This window comes from Malurus melanocephalus, unplaced genomic scaffold, assembly GCF_030028575.1.
Source record: "Malurus melanocephalus ecotype Western Australia unplaced genomic scaffold, MMel_1.1 scaffold_440, whole genome shotgun sequence".
Taxonomy (NCBI): domain Eukaryota; kingdom Metazoa; phylum Chordata; class Aves; order Passeriformes; family Maluridae; genus Malurus; species Malurus melanocephalus.
In genome coordinates, this window is record NW_026623672.1 from 180,087 (window position 1) to 200,346 (window position 20,260).

The window sequence follows — 20,260 nt, forward strand, 5'->3', positions numbered from 1 at the left end:
CCTATTTTTGCTGCTTTTTATTAAGTTTGGGGTTTTTAAAAATTAATTTATCTGCAGCCGGGGCTCCCTGCAAAACGGGAAGCTCCCCCAACTCCCCTTTCCAATACCTTTAGTTAACACTGGCACCCCTAATTAACACCAGGGGTTGCTAATTACCCCCGGACATCCTAATTACCAGGCTGAGCCTGGCTAGGCGCTGATTCCGGGCTGTGGAGGTGCGGGGGCACTCATGGGTGCTGGGAGAGGGGTGGGCGGGCACCGCTTTGCCGGACGGGGCTTTGGGGGTGCGGGGGTGACTTGGCGGGGCTCGGGGGGGAGTGGGAGGGTCGGAGGGGCTTGGCGAGGGGAGGAATCGCTATGGCGATCGTGGCCGTGGCTGCTCCGAAATGGCGTCCGGGCGGGAATTGAAAGCAGCCGGCGGAGCTCGGGGTGCCCGGGAGCGGCGGGGGCTGTCCCGGGGGCCGAGCCGGGTGCGGGGGGACCCCCAGCCTTTCTGGGGGTGTACGCCCTCCGAGCACGTGGGGCTTATTGTTTATAAAGCGAAGGAGCGATTTGGGGCAAATCATGGCTATTTAAGGTAATGATGAGATTTTTATAAGTTGTAAGGAGAGTGCAGATCCCTTGTGTRGGGGGTTAAGGTGTGGGTGCCCCTCTCCCCGCACACCCCTGGGTGCCCCCCACCCTCTTGGAGCTGGGAAAACGCGTTTTTATTCAGATTGAAACGACGGCTTAGAAGAGGGAGGTGTATGACAAAATCTACCCCTTTTTGTCCCAAAAAAGGAGTGCTGCCTCTTCACGAGCTGGAGAAAGGTGGGGAGCACCCATAGGTGCTACTGTGCCCCCAATATGGAGGGTACGAGTGTTAAAAATACCTCCCGGGCCCCATTTCCCCCCAAATTAAGGGTGCTGGGGGTCGATCCCAATGCCTCCCCAGCAGGGAGCTCGGGTTCAATTTGGATTCTCTGATGGGTGATACAGGCTTGAGCCRGCACATCCCTTGTGAAAGGAGAACATAAGGGGGTTGGGTTTTGTTTCTTTTTTTTTGTCCTTTTTCTTCTGCTTTCAGGCTGGGGTAGGCGCGGTGGGGCGATTGCTGAGGGAAAAAAAAATTGCATTTCCTCAGGAATTGGAGTGAAAGCTGGGATTCCAGGAATTTGGTGTTGCGGAGCCATGGGGGCTTCATGGATTGCCCCACTGCAATAGTGGGGATTTGTGCCCAGAGCTGCCAGTTTCAGCCATGTGCAAAGTACTAAAAGGAGTTGGAAAAAAATAGGMTCTAAACGCAGATTTTCCCCTCGATAAAATCTTGCAGTTGAGGCTCTTTTGCCCCACGGTTCTCAGGCTCCAGGTTGGTGCCTGGTACCCAGGGGATGTTTTGGGGCTGCAAAGAGATTTTGCTACAACCAAGGAAAGAAACCACCTTTTTGTTTTAACCCTTCCTCTTCCCCAGGTGGGTTTTATGGTTAATTAAACTGAGGCTGGGATTTGGGATCCAGGGAGAGGATGGGATTGGTTGTTGAGTGTGCAAGGGGAGGTTTGGGAATGCTGCTGTTGAAAACAAGGTGGAGAACTGGTGCTTTCATTCTGCCAGGGGAAACTGAGGCACAGCTGTGCCGGGTTTGGATCAACTCAATCCCTTTGGGATTGATGGCATCGGGATGGGGACATCCAGATGTATGTAAACSCCCTCCCTGCATTGATTGGGGTGAAGGGATATGAGTGGTGCTACTYGGGCCATCAGTGGGAGGGTCAGGGTGGATTTTKGGGTGCTCGGTGGTGAGTGGAAGGGTTGTTTTCTCCTTCTGGACGGCAGGGCAGTGCCAGGGGGAAGGAAACGGCGGCGGCACGATAAGGGCTGGCTGCCAACCAGTGAGGTTTTCCTTGTTTTTCTGCCGGGGGATGAGATAAGAGCCGGGCACGGGCACAAGATAATGCCCAGGGGATACGGCACTGAGAGGGAGCCCTTCCACAGCTGAAATTGCTGGTGCTGTCGCCTTCGGGTGCTTGCAGGGACCTGGCCAGGTGTTGCACAGTGTGCAGAGTTCACAGATGGGGCGTGGAGTGCGAGCGAGCCAGTAGCGCCGGGGTGAAAAGCCATTTTCTCTGCTGCCAGCCTTTCCCAGGTACCTGGCACTCCAGGGCTCCCTGGCACAGGGGGTTCCCCTCTCCCCACTGCAGGGCGGAGGTGGATCCGGCTTTATTCCAGCCTGAAGGGGAGGTTGCACAACCCGGCCCCGGGGGAAAGCGAGGCGGGTTTCGGCTTTGCTCAGCTCTTGGCTTCGGCCCTCTTTGCTTTCCATAACCGTCCTCCGGCGTTTGTGTAGTGCTTTACTACCTCAGAGCCATTCGGGATTTTGCTCTCCAGAGGAGGAGGCGGCTTTAGAAGGTGCGTAAACCTTCCTTGTTCTTCATCCTCCTCCTCTTCCTCAACCCCGGTTGCTGAGCGCCTCCGTTGCTGTTCTCCCTGTGCAGATGTCGTCCTACAAGCGRGCAACGCTGGATGATGAAGACCCCCTGGAATCCCTTGGTGATGGTGATGGATACCCCAATGGCTTCCAGGTATAGCTTCATGTGTCTTTTAGGGGGAAAAGGGGGATTTTGTGTCCTGGCAARCAACAAAGAGGGTACAGAAGGGTTTTCTGCCTGGGACCAGTGTCTGGGGGGTAAAGTCCAGTGTGGGCAGAGCCGTATTGGCTCCTGCCATTGCTGCCCTTTGCTCCCCTCCTGGCATGGGGAGCCAGCAGGGCCRTATCCTGGCTCCACTGTATCAGCACTCCACCTCCCAGTTTTTCTGCTGATCAAATCCCTTCCCASTGTGGCCAGGGTGAGCAATTATCACAGCACTGGGAGTTTTGTCCCCACACAAAAGGGGATTAGGTTAATTCCTCCCAAGCAGTGGAAAAGCAGCTTAAAAAGAGCTGAGGGTGGCTAGAAAAAAACCCACGGTTGCCAATGTCGGTCTCACCGGGAAAGATTTGGGTCTGGAGAGAYACTCTCTGTCCTGGCCCCAGTCACATCTCCTGTCAGTCTCTAGAATGGTGGTTTCTGCCCCAAATGTGTTTTTACTTYTCCCGGCGGGGCTGTGTCTGCTTGCCATAACGTCGAGATGTTTCCTGGGGATGTTTTTCGGCTGAGTGGGAGTATCCTGTTAAGGCACTTCCCGGTGCAGCCCCCACCCTGTCCCAGTGCTGGCAGCAGGGACGGGGACAGCCGTGGGGYTATGCTGTGCTTGAGGAGGGGTTCGGGGTGGCACTGGACAGCAGGTGAGCCCTCCGAAACGCTCGTCCCGCTCCCTTTCCTGCCATTGTGCTGCCCTTCCTGCCTGGTTTCTGGAAGGCAGCTGCTGCCTTCCCCAGCCCGATCCATGGCGGATTGCTTGCTGGGGCTAAATTTGTGCTGTGGGTTGTAGGGAGCAAAATGGGGTCTGCATCAGTGAGTTTTTCTGCCAGCGGGGAGACGACGCTGCTCTTCCCTCAGGTGAATTTCCGCGGCTCRCGGAGCAGCCGGGGATGCTGGGCCGAACGGACACGTGCTGAGAGGCGGCTGGTGCTGCTGGTGGGAGTGCTGGCAGTGCTGCTCGTGGCCTGTCTGCTGGGACTTGTCTTCCAGTACAGAGCCCGTAAGTCCTCACACTGGGCAGGGATCCTGCCCCCTTGACCGGGGTGGGTTGCTGGGGAGTTGCCAGAACGGGATATTTGGTATTTGGGTGGGATGCTCACCTCTATCCCTTGCCCCAGGGTGAGATGCTCAGATGCAGTGTAAGGCGTTCCTCTGACCCTTTATCCTGGAGCTTGATGCTTGAGCACAGGATGGACAGTTTCCCTGCATCCTCCGCCCCAGGGTGGATGATTGGGCACTGGGCAGGATGTTTGGGCATAAGATGAGATGCTTGCCTTGGGGTGGGATGATTGSGTAGAATCCTCAGGCACAGGTCAGGATGCTAGTCCATATTGCTGGCCCTGGAGCACGATGTTAATGCATCAAGTGGGTATTTGCCCACATCCTTGGGTGCGGGGCAGGATGCTCTGGGGTGCTGCTTATCTGGCTGCAGCAGAGGAACTGAACCTGCCCCATCCAGGGCCGCCCACTGTGTGCCTGTCGGAAGCCTGCATCTCCRTCACCAGCTCCATCCTCAGCTCACTGGACCGCACGGTGAATCCCTGCGAGGACTTTTTCAGCTACGCCTGTGGGGGCTGGATCAAGGCCAACCCTCTCCCTGAYGGTCACTCGCGCTGGGGCACCTTCAACAACCTTTGGGAGCACAATCAGGCCATCATGAAGCACCTGCTGGGTGAGTGCGCAGGAGTGGTGGGACCCTGTGATGGCTCAGGGGCCCCGTTAGGTCCAGGGGATGCCAAAACCATGTGGATGGGAATATGAGGTTGGAATTGAGCTCCAGCATCAAGTTGTAACAGTCCATGACACACATGCTGTCAGGACATTGAGAAACAGATCCTGGCTGTGCTTGCTGTCCTAGATGGTCCTGAGATTTTTGACTGTGATGTTTTGCTGTTCTTTGATGCCGAGTAGGGAAAAAGGTCCTGGCTTCTGCTCTGTTAATCCTATGGTGGCATTCCCAGGAGCTCTGAAATTCAGGATTTGCACTCCAGACTGCATCCAGAGRCTGTAGTGCCCCAGTATTACTCCAAGGATGTACTTTTTTCCTTATTCCAGCCTTTGTGAGTAGCCTTTCAGAACACTGGCTGCCAATATGGCCATTTTTGGGGGGCCGAAACTTCCCCAGCAAAGGACTCAGCCTCTGCATGCGAACACTGAAGCAGGGCAGCTTATCCAGGCAACTGGCAGGGACGGTTTGTTCAAGCTTTGAACAAACAACTGGCTCCTTATCAGCACTTTCCACTGCGCCTGGGCTGATTATCTGGAAAGAGAAGGTTTGGGAAGAGTGTTGTCTTTTGAGAGAAGGGGTCCCTGGCTTTTCCCGCAGAAATCTGACGCTGGTTTTACTGGGAGAAGGGACTGGGCCTCTAGCCAAGTGGTCATGTTCGGCATTTCCTTGAATTCCTTGGAGCTGAGGGACCTTTAGTTAATAAAACCAGACAGCTGGAAAGCCAAAGGTGCAAGCTGTGTCATCAAGAAAATAAATTTTAAAAACACCAAAAAACCCTCTTGGCAAGCAGATTTTTAGCTGGGGAGGTGAAAGGAAGGTTTTGGAGGCAGAAGAGAAAAATGGGTTTATTGTTCCTTTTTGCAGGAATAAATAATACAGGTCTGGAGAGCACCAGCACAGAGGCAAGGGCAGCACAGGGGGCTGGATGATGTTGAGAATCTCAGAGCTGCTGGAAAAATACTTTTTGTTTTTCTTTCTTTATCTTTTGTCCCCAAAGAGTTGGAACAGTCACTGTGGGTGGGAAAGGAGACAGAAGCAGGAGGCCAGGAAGGGCTGGGACCAATGGGATCCTCTCCATGGTCATGGTGGGGACTGTTGGGTTAATTCTTGGTGTCTTTTTGGAGCCTGGCCTTGCCCAGAATGGACCTAAATTCTTCTGGTGGAAGGATGGAAGCTCCAGTGTGCTTCAGCAGCCTCCACAGGAGCTGGATGCCTATCCTTGGGGATTCCCTGTGATTGTCCCTGGGTACCTCCCACAGAGAACACCACAGCCAATGTGTCGAGTGAGGCTGAGCGCAAGGCACAGCGCTATTACCAAGCCTGCATGAATGAGAGCAAGATCGAGGAGCTGCATGCCATCCCGCTCATGGACCTCATCCAAAAGGTTCGTCCCAGTCCTTGTGGAAAAACACAATTTCCCTCTGCGAAATGGAGTGAAAAGCTTAGTCATGGGCAATCCCAGCACCCTCCAGACTCCATTCTTGGTGCTTCCTGCAGAAGACTATCCCCCAGGGGAGGCAGGCAGAGGCAGGGATTTATAACCATATAATGTGGGTTTTTAGCCCCTCTGCAAGATGTATCCCTCCAGAATGGATTTTGAGGGGATATTGAAGCAATTCCAAATGGCTGTTCCTTACCCAAAAGTTGGTTGCTGTCTGTCCCCAGCTGGGAGGCTGGAACATCACGGGTACCTGGACTGGTAACAACTTCAACAAGACGCTKCGAGAGGTGACAGCACATTACCGCACCTCGCCCTTCTTCTCCGTCTACGTCAGTGCTGACTCCAAGAACTCCAACAGCAACGTCATCCAGGTGGATCAGTCGGGGCTGGGCCTGCCATCGCGGGATTACTACCTGAACAAGACAGAGAATGAGAAGGTGAGGGGTCAGGGGAAATGTGGGTTGGCTGGCRGGATGCTGTGGGTAGGTGGCACCTGCTGTGCTGATCCCACCTGTCCGACCACACAGGTGCTCGCTGGGTACCTGAACTACATGGTGCAGCTGGGGATGTTCCTGGGAGGCGCTGATGAGGAGTCAACGCGGCAGCAGATGCAGCAGATATTGGACTTTGAGACGGCCTTGGCCAACATCACCATCCCTCAGGAGAAGCACCGGGATGAGGAGGTGATCTACCATAAAATGACAGCAGGAGACCTAAAGGTAGGGATGGAACTGGTGAGCTTCCCCATTCTGCCGTGTTTTAGGAAGCGGGGTGGACTGGTGGAGGTGACGCAGCTGCTCTGCTGATGCAGCCTGGGAAGCTCTTGTGCAACAGCTTGGCCCATGTCCTCCTTGGGGAAATCCCACCCTGACCCTCCCTCCCGACCTCCTTCTGGACCACCCCTGGGGCCAGCAGCCATCCTACTGCGACACGTACATCCTCCTGGCACTTCTGCCCTTGGATGTCAGCCTGGTCATCTCCCAGTGTCCCTAAAGGGGCTCTGATGAGTTGTGTCAGCATTTCTGACACCCAACCCACTTTCTTTTCCTTTGTAAGAGAAAATTGTTTACTCCCTTCTGACCTTTCAAGGATGTTGCTGTTATGGGAACTGGCCTCTGCAAAATCAGCTGAATCCATCAGACAGGGATTGATGCAGCCGATTCCAGCTTGAAAAGCAGCTGCCACCCCCTCTGATGATTTTTGGGTCCATGGTAGGACTGTGGCTTTTGCAGGAGCTGGCACCAGCTGTGGACTGGATGCCCTTCCTTTCGACGGTCTTCTACCCTGTGGAGCTCAATGAGTCGGAGCCCGTCGTGGTCTATGCCAAGGAGTACCTGGAGCAGGTGTCTGACCTCATCTTGGCCACGGATAAGTGGTGAGAACCCCCAGCCTGTACAGAGACCCAGGTACCCAAGGTGGGCAGGAATGTGCTGCTCCCTACTCACCACCTCTTGCCATAGTCTCCTCAACAACTACATGATCTGGAACCTGGTGCGGAAAACCAGCCCACTACTTGACCAGCGCTTCCGGGATGCTGAGGAAAAGTTCATGGAAGTGATGTATGGGACAAAGAAGGTGAGGATGGAGTCCCTGGTGCCTGTGAATCACCGTTAAAGTGGTGATGGCTATTTATGTCAAGGCCCTCTCCAAACAGTAGAGATGTGGGGCAGCTTTTGGGGTGGCAGGGGGATGGATGGGCTAGGTGGAGCAAGGGGTAGGAATTTTGAGAGTTTTGTTCTGTGTCATTGCTGATGACCACCTCTTGTCCCATGCAGAGCTGCCTCCCACGCTGGAAGTTTTGCATCAGTGACACGGACAACAACCTGGGCTTTGCCCTGGGGGCCATGTTCGTCAAGGCCACCTTTGCTGAGGACAGCAAGAAGGTGGTACGTTCCCAAGGCAGCAGCGTGGACATCCTCGTGCTGGGAAAGCTGCTACAATGGTGGAACTGTGAGGCAGACAATGTTTCTCTGTCCACCTTGCATTCATCGTGCATCTCTGTGTGCTAGGTTTTTCACCATGTGTAGTCTTGGCCTCCCAGCCTCTTCCTCCCCCTCATGTTGAAGGTCCTTGACCTCTCTGGGACAGGAAACCAGCTCTCTGGACTGACACTGTGCTGCCTTGTTTTGTCTAGGCAGAGGAAATGATCGYGGAGATTAAAACGGCCTTCGAGGAAAGCTTGGAGACTCTGCAGTGGATGGATGAGGAGACGAGGAAATCAGCCAAAGAGAAGGTGAGGTRGCAGCGCTGGGGAGAGGGTAAGGGTGGAGTGTAGTGGATCCAAGCCTRCCTTTCCATCCCTTGCACGAAAAGCACTCTGGTCCTTTTCACCCCTCAGGCAGATGCTATCTACAACATGATTGGCTACCCCAAGTTCATCATGGACCCCAAGGAGCTGGATAAAGTCTTTAATGACGTGAGTTGATCTGATACATCTGACTCTTCTGTAGGATGTACAAAATGTGCCCACATCACCATGGCCTCAGGGCGGCCTTGAACCCCAGGTTTCCTCCAGAAGGGTCTCTCTGGTGTCCTTGGCCCTTCTGTGGGRACTTGCAGAGAGCTGTGGGCCAGTCCTGGGGTGGCTAGGGCTCTTGGGATCCTTGCCTGGGAAAAGGAGGAGCCACAATGGTGATTCACACAATGGAGGTGCCAATGATGATTCATTGCCCTCCAGAGACTCCGCAGATGTTGGAGAGGAGGAGAARCAGGAGAAACTGTAATTCTGCTGGCTCTGGAGGCTCAGATGTGACCGTGGAGAGAGGAGTGAGGCTGAGTAATCACCACACRCCACTCACGCCTTGTTCTTTTGCAGTATGAGGCTGTGTCCGACCTCTACTTCGAGAACGTCATGCAGTTTTACAACTTCTCAGCCAGGGTCACRGCTGACCAACTCCGGAAACCGCCAAACCGGGACCAGTAAGTCCTCTGCTCCACTTCCCTGTTGTACTCTGTGGGGAATATCAGCATATGTGGAGCACTGGCATTTGGTGTTTGCCAACTTGTGCTGGTTTCGGGGAGTTAAATTTAGGACAAGAGCTTTTCAACAAAAGTGGGTGTTGTTGGAGCAAACACTGGTTATGGTTTGTGCTTCCATGTTAGTGGTGTTTCTGTCTCTGCAGGTGGAGCATGACACCTCCAACGGTCAATGCATATTACTCTCCCACCAAGAACGAGATTGTCTTTCCTGCTGGCATCCTCCAAGCCCCCTTTTACACCCGTGCATCCCCCAAGTAAGRGCCATGGGAAAACAGAGAGGGCAGGATTCCCAGCTTTCCTCCTGTACCCGAATCTGAGGCTGAGTTTCATGGCTACRGGGAGCAGAAGCTGCTTTCTTAATCTCTGCATCACCCTTCTGCAGGTCCCTGAATTTTGGTGGGATCGGTGTGGTGGTGGGCCATGAGTTGACACACGCCTTTGATGACCAAGGTATGACCAGGGCCAGGTGCGTGGGCGGCTGGAGGGATGGCCAGTATGAAACAAAGAATCCACTGTGTTTTTGCAGGCCGGGAATATGACAAGGATGGCAACCTGCGTCCCTGGTGGAAGAACTCCTCGGTGGAGGCCTTCAAGCATCAGACAGCGTGCATGGTGGAGCAGTACAGCAACTACTCTGTCAATGGCGAGGCAGTCAATGGCAAGCACACCCTTGGGGAGAACATTGCCGACAATGGGGGCCTCAAGGCCGCCTACCGGGTAGGACCACAGGGCTGGGGAGATACAAAGGGGGACACGGTGTGCTGAGATTGGTGCTGTCTCTTGAGCCCGCTGTTCTCACTGGTCTTCAGGCATATCAAAACTGGCTGAAAAAGAATGGGGATGAAGAAACACTCCCAACTCTCGGCCTCACCAACTACCAGCTCTTCTTTGTTGGCTTTGCACAGGTAGGTCACATGGCAACCTTGGGAGGGTGGGCGCACAGGTTTTTGGGGGTGGAGCACTCACAGATGGAGTTGAGAGGGCGTGATGGCAAAACTGAGTCCTCCAGTGATGATGCAGTGGATGAAGAACAAGATTGGGGTGGTGCTGATTACAAAGTAAGACAGAGCTGAAGCTTGAGCTTCCTTGGTGCCCATCATGCAGGCAGAGAGGTTGGATTTGGCACCGAGCTGGCCCTGTGGTAGTAGGTGTCAGTACTCAGACGCTCGCATTCCATTGGCAGGTGTGGTGTTCGGTTCGCACACCGGAGAGCTCACACGAGGGGCTCATCACCGACCCCCACAGCCCCTCACGTTTCCGCGTCATTGGCACTGTCTCCAACTCCCGGGAGTTTGCAGARCACTTCAGCTGCCCCCCTGGCTCCCCCATGAATCCCCTCAAGAAGTGCGAAGTCTGGTGATGGGCGAAGTGCCCAAGGGAGCCAGCTGCTGGTTGCTTTGTCCTCTGCTGATGGCTGGATTTCCCTGGTCCTTGGAGGCTCAAACCACTTCTCCATGCCACGGAGAGCTTAACTGTACAGCTGGAGCGTTGTCTGCRTCCCCGGCATCGTCCGAGGTTCGATCCACTGTGAAAACTTCTCACCCCTCCGTCTTGTTGGTGAAATTACTTCAGTTTGGGGGTCTTTCCATCCCCACCATGACTGGGCACATGTTGAGGCACATGCGTCCGTGGGCACTGCCTGTATTTACATACATAGCCTTCCAGCCTGACCCACCAMCCCAGCAAAACCCCTCTGGTTTTGGAGGTGATAAAGGGAACCCCTGACACTGGCAGGTTTGTCTGCGTGTTTAAATACACTCGATGTACCACCTTCTCTCCAAAGATGCGCACAAGGGGTGGAAAATATTTTAAGATATATTTTTTTGGGGGGGAGAAATACTTTTTTTTTTTCATGCATTGTGGAATACACTGGAAATTTTCAGGGAAAATGCATTTAAAAGCTTTTTTTTAGTAAAAGATTAGTATATTTATTAATTTTTTTTTTACTTAGTGCAGCTGTAGGCGCAGTACCCTGTGGTAACAGTCCCTTGGCCAGGGAAGCTGAACAGGGCCACGGATATAAYATCTCAGTCTTGGATCCTGTGTTTCTCCAGGAGGGACTGTCCTCAGAGGATGCTGATGGGAAAATTTAGGGACAGCAGTCCTGGGGACAGGGATGGAGGATGCTGCAAGTCACAGAGGTTGTGCTGGGATGCTGTGGCTCCTGGGATTAGCTTTAATTTCAGAGGGTAAAGGGAAAAATTGATGTGCCAAAGATGTAATCAAGATGGTGACAGGGTGGATAAAGCATCCTGTTCACCCTCTTGTCCCCTCTGAAGKGAGGCCAGCCAGGATTTCCTGGCACAAAAGCTTCCACAGACAAGTGCAGGYGGTTCCTGCCACTGCTTCTCTTGCGCCGAGCCTACCCTCTGCCTGGGAAACTGCACGCCCAGAATCACCACGTGGCCCCAAACTCCATCCCTCCACAACTGGTTTCACACTGGTGTGAGAAGTGATTAGGATGGAACGGAGGGACTTTTTAAAGGGATGTTTTTAATACTCATTTTGAGGGGAAAGTACTGACAGGAGCAGTCAGGTGCTGCGTGTTGTCACCTTTGTGCTCTAGACAGAAAGCAGAGAGAGAGAGGCATTTTTAATATTTATATGTAAAGGGAGGGATGGAAGGGGCTGGTTTTTGTAACTATTTTTTCACCCTACACATGGGGCTTATTGTAATTGAAATAATAAATASTTTTTACTGGATTTGGAGCTGATCATGACTCATACTTTCTTACAGCAGGAGGGCATGCATCCCTTTATTTRTGTTTTTTTCCCTGTCCATGCCACTGAGACCATCCTGTGCTGACAAAACTGAGCCAAGGAGCCTTTTCCCAGCCTGCACTTAGTGACTGCTGCCTCTTTTGGAGGCTAAATCCAGGGTTTTTTCCCCAAAAAACTAACTCACTCTTACTGCAGGTGGTTCTTTGCTTTCCATCACTATGGCCTGGCCCCATGCAGCTCCCCAGCAGGGAGGTCTTTCCCGGATGCTTTTCCTTCCTCCCGGGTGAGTTTTTGGCCAGCTGGGCTGTGTTTGGATCCAGTGGCATAGGCCCCACATGGGTTTCTCTCCAAACTGCCTTGTTTATAGCTCAGTGATGCTAGCAGGATGGTGCCAGCTCCGTAACACAGGCCAACGTTCACTCCAAGCAGATGCTCCATGGCTTTATCAGGCTTGCCCAAAAAATGCAAGGCAGGACCTGGACTGCTGGCTCCCTGCAAGCCTCACCCAGCACCTGGCAGGGCTGATGGCCATATAAACTAAGCCAAGTGCTGGGTATTTCTTTGCTATTTAGCCTTGAAATTGTTATTGGGGGCTGGATTTGGGGCAAAACCAGGAGGCTGTGGCCCATTGGTAGCAAACTTCTGGGAATGCAGGGTGTTTCTTCTGCTGCCATGGGCAGGACTGAGCCAGCAGCGAGCTGGGGAGAAGGATGTTGCCTAAATAAGACATTAAAATATCCCTCTGATTTTTTTACCGTGTTTTCTCACTCCTTTGGGATCAAAATGTAGTAATAGTACTCACTTTCTGCCTGCACAACTCCGTGTGAGGCCCTTGGTTTCCTGCAGCGCTGGAGGGCATCTGTGGCTGATGTTGTCCCTGGATCTGCCTGAGAATGGCGCAAACCCACAGAGGGCGGTGGAGCCGAGAAAATCGCTGCCTCCACRCTCCAGTGCTGGGCTGGCAGGAGCCAGCGATGTTACCAGAGTCCTATTTCGCTCTGGATGTAGCCCTATGTGTTAAAATTGTGGTGGAATACCTGCATTCCTAGGGAAAGAGAAGCAGTGCGTGTGTAAGGCGTAGAGAAATGAAGTGGGGAGAGTGGGGCTGGGATGAGAGGGTGTTTTCCCAGGCAAGGGAGCATAGCTATCACAAGGAGATGGTGTTAGAAGTGGTKTAACCATCGAAAAAGGAAATACTTTAGCTCTCTGGGGCTTACTTGCARGGAGGGACCAGGCTGGTGATGGACAGCCCCAGGGCAGCAAGGACTTCAGGGTGACCCTCAGCTGTGTTGTGGTGGGAGACACCGTGGTCATGGCTTCCCGTGCTGGGCTGGGAGCTGGTGGTGGGAGTTTTCCTTCCCGGGAGGCTGCCAGGCATAGGGAGAGCGGGCAAGAGGTGAATCATCCTGCTCTGYGCCAGCACCTGGTGTGGGCTTGCCTGGTCCTGGGTGGTATTTGCTTTATTTTGCACTCAACCATGCCCTGGAGGGCCAAGACGTTTTTCCAACGGCTGAGCCCAAGCAGGGGGAGGAGCGGGGAAAGCTCCAAGCAGGATTTTGGGTTTTGTTTAATGTTGAGTGGTTTTTTTTGGTTTTTTTGTTTTTTTTTTTTTTTTTTGTCTGGAGGGTGTTGAAAGAGGATCAGGGGTGAGGGGGAGGGAAGCAGGAGAAGCCAAAAGAGGGAGGTGCTGCTGGGCTGTGCTGGATGAAAGAGGGCACTTGGAGCATGATGGAGCATCCAAACTGAGCTGGAAATGGAGGCTGTTCATAGGTTTGGTGGGGCTGAGACAGCCTTTGAGAGGTGAGAGGCTGAAACCCAACCACCTGAACTGCCCTTCTCCTTCCTGCTGTGTTCCTTCCAGGTAGGATCTGACCCCGGACATACAACAATGGTGCTGAGGTCACTTACTGGGACAACCACATTTTAGGGACAAAAGCTTCCCTGAACAAGCCACACCTCCCTGAAGGAAATAGGACAGAGAGTGGGAGGTGGGGAGCAGGTTTCTAAATCCCACCTCACAGCTGGGACCTGCTCATTCTGATCACTGTGAGTTTTCACTCAGAGCCAACCATAGCAAGGCTGTGTCTCCTCACTTACTCCCAGGACCATGGCTTYGTGCTTTATGCTTCTCTCTTTGTGAGTATTCCTCCAGGAAAGCAGTCATTTTCTGGTAAAACCCCAAATTTTCCTAAGTTCACCAACAGTTCCACATTGCCACTATACTTTGTGCTGTGGGGTTGTGTCCCTGCTGTGTCAAGTACACAAGAGACTGATGGGACTGGAGAAAAGTCTGGTGATGCTCCAAAACAGGAGGTCAGCACTGTAGGCTCCAGTGCCYATGGTGACCCAAGGGTTCCCAGGTGCTAATAAAGCTAGCAGGAAAAAGAGAAGGAAAAAAGAAAYGGAGAGGCGGGGAAAAGGGTGTGAATGGAGCTGGAACTCACTCAGGTGCTAAAATCTGCAGGGTTTGTTGGCCAAATCATCCTATGTGGGGTAGAAGAAAAACATATCTGCTTTTTCTTCTCAGGAAAAATTAAAAAGTAGGGAAAAACATGGCTGGGGAGAGACATTGACTCTGGAAACGCTTTAAGGCAGAGCTAGGAGCCTGGCCAGCACGTTTTGGGAGATTCAGCAGACAATGTAGTGAAAATGCCATTTTYTGTTCCTTTCTACACAGGCAAAAAATGCTACATCCAAAGATCCTGGAGCTTGGAAGTTCTCTTGTGTTTACAAACAGTTGTTTCTGCAGAACAGAGGCAGACATAGATGTCAATTTGCTTCTGAGATGAATTTCCTTCCATACAAAAGAGGTTACCCAGAGAGGGGCCATGCATGGAGATGGTCATGGGATGGCACCAGCAACCCCAGAACACACAGCTCTACTTGCACCCTCCAAGACACAATAGCCAAGTCTTTACCAGTAGGGAAGGGAGAATTGTGTTCCCAGCAGGAGAGGTGTGCTGTCAACACAACAGCTCTCTGGGATGCTGGGAGATCWATTAGTTCCTTGGGCAAATCACACACCATGAGAGAAGCTCCTTTTTTTCTGGGGAGTGGAGGGGTACTTGACCTTTCTTTTAGGTCATTCTTATTTCTCTTCAGTTTTCCTGTTGGGGAATCAGTTAATATGGCAGGCTGAAGGCTGCTGAGGAAAACTGACTCAGAAAAAAACAGTCAAAGCTCCCTCTAAATATTTGCTCCTGGGTCCAGATGGAAATATTCCCTTCTCAGGACTTCTTTACAGGCTGGCAGGGCTTGGTTGGGCTTTTTCCCCTCAAAAAAACCTCAAGTGTTTCCTATTTTCCCYCATTTCCCACAGGCGGTGTGAGGTAGGTATGAGCTGACCGCCTCCCAGGTATTTTCCTTACCCCRATGCAGAACAAAAAGCACAGAAAGGGACACTAAGCAGCACATGAGTCACCTCTCCTTCCCCCACTAATACCTGCTGGCACTGCAGGAGATGGCTGTACCCTCCCGTAGCACCTAAGTAAGAAAATATTCCAGTTAAAGGGCTGCTTTTAATGGAGATTGGTATGGCAGTTCCTACCTTTCATTCTGAGAACACACCTCAGAGGATGGAGAGCTTCTGGATACATTGCAATCCTTGTGTGTCCTAAACCTGCCCAGCACAACCCTATTGTTCATTAACTCAGAGTTTGACTCAAAAAGGAGCTTTCAACTATTTTTTTGCCCACTGTGCTGAGTTTTGCTCCGGTGAACAACACCCAGTCCAGATTCTCCACTTTCATATGTGTATTTAAAACTGAAATTTACTGCTCTGTGTAGAAACAGGACCATTGTACAGACAGGGACAGATGGGACTCCTCAGGTAGGTTTTCTTATGTGCACAAGACCTTTATCGTTCTTTTCTCAGCCTGTGGTTGCACCAGTTACTCTCCAAGTGCCTGAAATCACCACCATGAGGGCCGTTCACTTCAATAAAAGAAGTTTTCACATTTAAGGGTTTATTAGTGATTGCTTTAAAGCATTATCTTCCTCCTAAACTTGCAGCTGCTCAGAATTTGCAGCAGACAGGACACAAATAAACTCTGGGAAGGTTTCCTAGAGCAGCACCCCAGGCTGGGTGACTGGGATAGTAATACCTGTGGGTGCAGCGAAAGTGCTGGAAGCATCTCCCTAGGACATGCGGCATGGCAGGAACGGTGGAAGGGTTGGAATGAGCCCTTGGGAGCCAGTAATGACAAGTCAGGACAATTTGGCAGCTGYTAGAATCTGTTCTGAGACGCTTTTTATCTCCTTGAGATGGTACAAACCACCTTGGCTGCTGCCAAACTCAGGTGGTGGCTGTGAGGAGGGTCCTAAAGGCWGGATGTGAAATGGTGAAGGTGGTGGTATGGCAACCCTAGGATGGCTTGGTGTGATTGTGGGGTAAGGTGGGCACCTGTTCCCACCAGGGTAGGTCTGGAGGGTCCCCATTTGCTGCCTAGGYGGTCCTGGGGGTCCCTCACCCTGACCCCCCCTGTCTGAGGGCTGTCTGCCCTCATGAGGGGCTGCACTGTGGCCCCTGCCAGCTGCCCCGAATGGGAACTGGGGCTGGGGGCTGTAGTTCTGGCAATAGGGTTGGGGATGGGGTAAGCCCCTTCCTCGGGCCCGCGGTGAGGTGGATGCTACAGGACCCCTCACAGCCAAGGGGGTCCCAGGCTTCCATGTCGCCTTCAGGGCTGCCGGCCCTCACGATGCCTCAGGAGGGGCTGCGGTGCTACCCCTTCCAGCCCCTCCASAAGCCAGGAAATGGGGCTGGGGGTGAGTTTTCCGGCATGGAAGCCCGCGGTGCGGKGAGTGCTGAGGGACCCCATGGCCCCCTCCCACAGCCCTGGGCCGGACCCTCACAGCCGAACGTTGCCGAAGTCTCCCCGAGACGAGACGAGCGCACCCGAAGCCGCGGCCGCGCCAATCTCGACGGACTCCGAAGACCAACGAGAAGCTCCGAAGAGCTACGAGCGGGACGGGAATCCCGCTTCCGAGCCTTTCCGAARCTTCCCGATATGCCTCACAAGACGGCCCTCGTCTTCCGGAAATAGCCGACGTTTGTCGAGCGCGGGAGGTCACAGAAGGTACTGGGCTGCGCGGGAGGGGGAGAGTAGGACAGGGCGCTTGCGCGCGCGAAAGCCTTTCCGGAAGAAGCCGAGGTTTGCCGAGMGGCCCTGTCTGACGAGAGACTCCGGAAAGAGCCGAAGATTGCCGATCAGCCGTGGGCCGAGCGATTCCGGAAAGAGCCGAAGGTCGCCGATCGGCTCTGGGCCGAGCGGCTCCGGAGCGGCCCGAAGGCGCCCGAGCGCCCGCCCGGCCGGACAGCTGGAGGCGGCCGCAGCGCCATGTTTGATGCTCCGCTACTCCAGTGAGGAAAATCCGCCGGCATCGCCCCCGAGCCGCCGCCGCGAACGGCTCCGCTGCCCCCGGCGAGGGCGACCGCGACCCCCCGCCGCCGCCGGCTCATGAGCAGCGCGGCCTGAGCCGCCCCCCCTTCCGAGCCCTCCGGGAGGCGCGTTGTCACGGAGACCGGCGCCGGTGCCGGCCCGCCGCGCTGCCCCGGCTCTCCCCCGGCCCGCTCCGCGGCTCCCCCCGGCCCCGCTCCCCGCCGCGGGGTGGTGGCTGCGCTTGGCCATGAGTTTACCGCAGAAGGCGGCTTTGAAACCCGGCGCGGCGGCGGCGGCGGCGGGGACCGGCCCCGGGAGCGGGGCGGCGGCGGGGCCGCCTCCCCCCCCGGCTCCCTCTCACCCGGCGCCGGCGCCTCACCCCAACATCAGGGCCTTGCCGCCACAGCCGCCCCAGCAGTATCCTTTGCCCCGGGGGTTTGGGGGTAACACCCCCTCCACACAGCGAGAGGGGCCGGGGGGGTGAGGGCTGCGGGACCCGCCAGGCCTGTGGGGGGTGAGGGGCTGTGGGGTCCCCCAGACTGGGGGAGGGTTGAGCGTCGCGGGGCCCCCCAGAGCCGGGTGTGTGTATGAAGTGGGGGCTATTGAGGGGTTCCCGTCTCTTTTTTGTGTGTCTGTTTGTGTGTGGGGCCCCCTGGAAAGGGGGGCTGCACCTGCTGGGACGGTGCGTGGAAAGGGGGGCTGTCCACGCCCTCAGTGGGCTGGTTTGGAGGTTAAGCTTTTTACCGGGGGTCCCTTTTCCTCCCTCCCCCAAAGCAGCGGTGACCCCAAGGGTAAACTTTTAATTATGAATCGTTCTTCAGTTTTGCCTCTGGCCCTGCCCAGGTAAGTGCTTTGGTTTTGTTGTTTTTCCAGGCGACTTTTTTTTTTCATTTCCAGCCGGGGACGATTTTAATGTGATTTATTTTATTTAATTTTTCTTACTTGGCTGGTGACAATAAATCTCAGATGGAACGTCTCACTGAGCAGCTTTCCCTGCCAGGCCACGCGTGATGGGGAGGAGGCTCCCTCTCCCCAAAATCCCCCCACCAAAGCGGCCGCGGCTACAAAGAAAGGCCGGCGGGGGCTGCGAGTGTTTTTTAAAGGTCTTCGKTTCTGTGCTGCGAGTAGGCCCCGATTCAGGAGTGAAATACTGCAGGGATCAGCAGTAAAGTGCTTGCCGGCCTGAGGTTTTGTTTGCAGCGTCCGACAGCATCCCGTGGCAAGCTGACTGTTCTCYCTGGAGTTTTGGGGAGGGGTATGAAGTGAAAACCACACTTTGTGAACTATCTCCGTGCTGTGTTGTCTGGGAACGGTGCAGGGACGGTCAGGAGTGTGTTTTCCCATTAATGTTTGGTGGTGAGTTGGATTTTAAGGTGGAAGTGCCGGGTGATTTTCCTGATGAGGRCTGTGCCGTGCTGCCTGTGCTCTCRGAATTGTGTTCCCTGTGCGTGACCATTTTCCTGCTCTCACTTTCATTTTGGAGGTGGGAAAACTAAGCCTTTTAATCAGTTTAGGTCCATTGTTTTGAGCTTCCGGCAAGAATCACCCCTGCCATGACARCAAATTCATTGCTTATATCATGAGATTGTTGATGTTACAGATTTGTTTGGGTCAAGTGAAAACCTCTGGACRTTCTCTGGGTGATTTTTGCCTGGTTTGTGCTATTCTGTAATTCCAGCGGGTGCTTTAGGAATAAAAACAGTGGGAAGGTGCTGTCAGTWCAGAGTTAGCAGGGTGGTGGTAAGTAAAACTGTTGCTCAGGGAAAATATGCTTCAGTTTTGAGGGATGTGCCAAGAGTTGGAGTGGGAATGCCAGCCAGCTGATCTTCCCAGCAAGGTGTTGGTTTGTCTGGAAAGGGGCTTTTTTACTGGGGAATGTTGCACTTGGGTGCCTTGACAGTTGAAGGACTGGAGTTTGCCTGGCTTWGGGGTTGTGCGGGGCTTTCCAAAGAACTTTATTCTCTGGGTGAGCCTGGTGGTGCGTCGGTCGGACAAGGGGCTTTGCTGTTGTGGCAGTTGCTTTTGGTCTTGTCATGAAGCACATGAGGGATGAAGTTTGGGTTTACTCTGAGCACAGCCTAAAAACAAAAGGACGTGGAAAGACTGGAGAAGCTCCTAGAGGAGCTGGGGCTGGTGTGGCARTATGTCCCATTGTGGGGACCGCACTGGACACCCGTGAACGGGAGAAACAGAGGGAGGGAGGAGAGTTAGATGGATTTGACAAATTGGTGTTATAAAAGTGAGGAGGTTAAAATGACACAGTTTCATTTTTATCTCTAGACATGCCTGTTTTGAAAACATTGTGTTTGACTGATATCCTTAACTCCTAAACTACTGATCTGTGCTTGGAGTATAGACAAACATTTTATTTTTGGTGCTTGTTCAGGTGTGCTGTGAAGCTTATTCGGTGTCCTGGCTGGTTTTGTCTTGTACCAAAATCTGTGTTTGCTTATAAACAAAAGCTGTTACCTCTCAGTGCTGCCTTGAGTGAGGCTCGGGGAGCAGAGTTCATCCCTGATTTACTGGAGTGCAGGGGGTCATCTGAGTTCAGCCTTATTTTTAGCTCTCTTTGGTTTCTTTTTTTTCCTCTCTGTTTTGATAGAACTGTTGAGCCACTGTTACCTCGCAGCAGATAAAAGAGTTGCAGGTTTCTCTGACTTGGATTTTTTAAACCAAAACAGTTTCTTAGTGGTGAACTTTGTAACTTTGGAAATACCTGTAGTTTCAGACTTWATGTATCATGAAATAAGGCAATATGTTCGTAATTGGGAAAAAAAGAAGAATTGTGTGAGAAAGAAGTGTTTAGCATGTGCATGTAGGAAGGCATGGTGGGGGAATTAAAATACAGGGAAAAGAAGGTTTGGTTTTTTTTTTTTTTTGGTGAGTTGATTTTTTTTTAGGAAATAATATGTTCTGAAGGAAAGCGAAGCTGGAGGGTGATGGACATGAAGAGTAGAAATGGCTGGATGTGAATTTCATTCTGTTTCCTGCTAAAGAGAAAGTTATTGGAACTGCTGTAAGGCCAGACAGAATTGTGAGGAATTTCCTTAACACAGCGGCTTCAAGAAATTAAATTTCCTGTGTAAAAGTAAGTTGGGATAATTTTATGGCTCTGGTAGTGGTGAGTATTCAGCCAAACCTGATTTCAGGTAGAAATTGTGTTCAAAAGGTGTCAGTGTGGATAAATCCTCCAGCTAGATTCTGATCCTTGTTTGGGAGGAAAGGACAAGGAAGGGTGAAATGACACACAGAAAGGATATTATAAAAAATAAATCCCAATCTGCCCTCCTTGTCGTAGACTTGCAGACTGCCTCCACAGGGGATGTTCTGGTGAAGTCTAGAGTAAGATTTCTTCTCTCATGAAGTCTAGAGTAAGACTTCTAGAGTAAAATA

At 52.9% G+C, this 20,260-nt stretch overlaps 2 protein-coding genes across 14 annotated transcripts in view; both read left to right on the plus strand.

The window, feature by feature from the left end:
• Positions 1 to 11,471, plus strand: part of ECE1 (endothelin converting enzyme 1) — a 12,411-nt gene extending 940 nt beyond the window's left edge. For 2 of the 6 annotated variants that reach the window (XM_057380246.1, XM_057380240.1), the window contains exons 2-18: positions 2,473 to 2,559; positions 3,478 to 3,619; positions 4,079 to 4,291; positions 5,608 to 5,732; positions 6,014 to 6,226; positions 6,317 to 6,508; positions 7,022 to 7,164; positions 7,250 to 7,364; positions 7,565 to 7,675; positions 7,924 to 8,022; positions 8,128 to 8,205; positions 8,605 to 8,708; positions 8,912 to 9,022; positions 9,151 to 9,218; positions 9,295 to 9,485; positions 9,578 to 9,673; positions 9,952 to 11,471. In XM_057380246.1, the coding sequence (XP_057236229.1) occupies positions 2,473 to 2,559; positions 3,478 to 3,619; positions 4,079 to 4,291; positions 5,608 to 5,732; positions 6,014 to 6,226; positions 6,317 to 6,508; positions 7,022 to 7,164; positions 7,250 to 7,364; positions 7,565 to 7,675; positions 7,924 to 8,022; positions 8,128 to 8,205; positions 8,605 to 8,708; positions 8,912 to 9,022; positions 9,151 to 9,218; positions 9,295 to 9,485; positions 9,578 to 9,673; positions 9,952 to 10,128 (2,265 nt within the window). In that variant the 3' untranslated portion in view covers positions 10,129 to 11,471. Of the gene's footprint in view, positions 1 to 36; positions 216 to 1,123; positions 2,387 to 2,472; positions 2,560 to 3,477; positions 3,620 to 4,078; positions 4,292 to 5,607; positions 5,733 to 6,013; positions 6,227 to 6,316; positions 6,509 to 7,021; positions 7,165 to 7,249; positions 7,365 to 7,564; positions 7,676 to 7,923; positions 8,023 to 8,127; positions 8,206 to 8,604; positions 8,709 to 8,911; positions 9,023 to 9,150; positions 9,219 to 9,294; positions 9,486 to 9,577; positions 9,674 to 9,951 lie in introns of those variants that run through there. The other 4 variants (XM_057380245.1, XM_057380242.1, XM_057380243.1 and 1 more) reach the window with 4 other exon arrangements.
• Positions 11,472 to 17,057: 5,586 nt separating this feature from the next.
• EIF4G3 (eukaryotic translation initiation factor 4 gamma 3) overlaps positions 17,058 to 20,260 on the plus strand; it is a 137,276-nt gene continuing 134,073 nt past the window's right edge. For 6 of the 8 annotated variants that reach the window (XM_057380232.1, XM_057380233.1, XM_057380235.1 and 3 more), the window contains exon 1: positions 17,061 to 17,284. In XM_057380232.1, the coding sequence (XP_057236215.1) occupies positions 17,115 to 17,284 (170 nt within the window). In that variant the 5' untranslated portion in view covers positions 17,061 to 17,114. Of the gene's footprint in view, positions 17,285 to 20,260 lie in introns of all 8 variants that reach the window. The other 2 variants (XM_057380238.1, XM_057380236.1) reach the window with 2 other exon arrangements.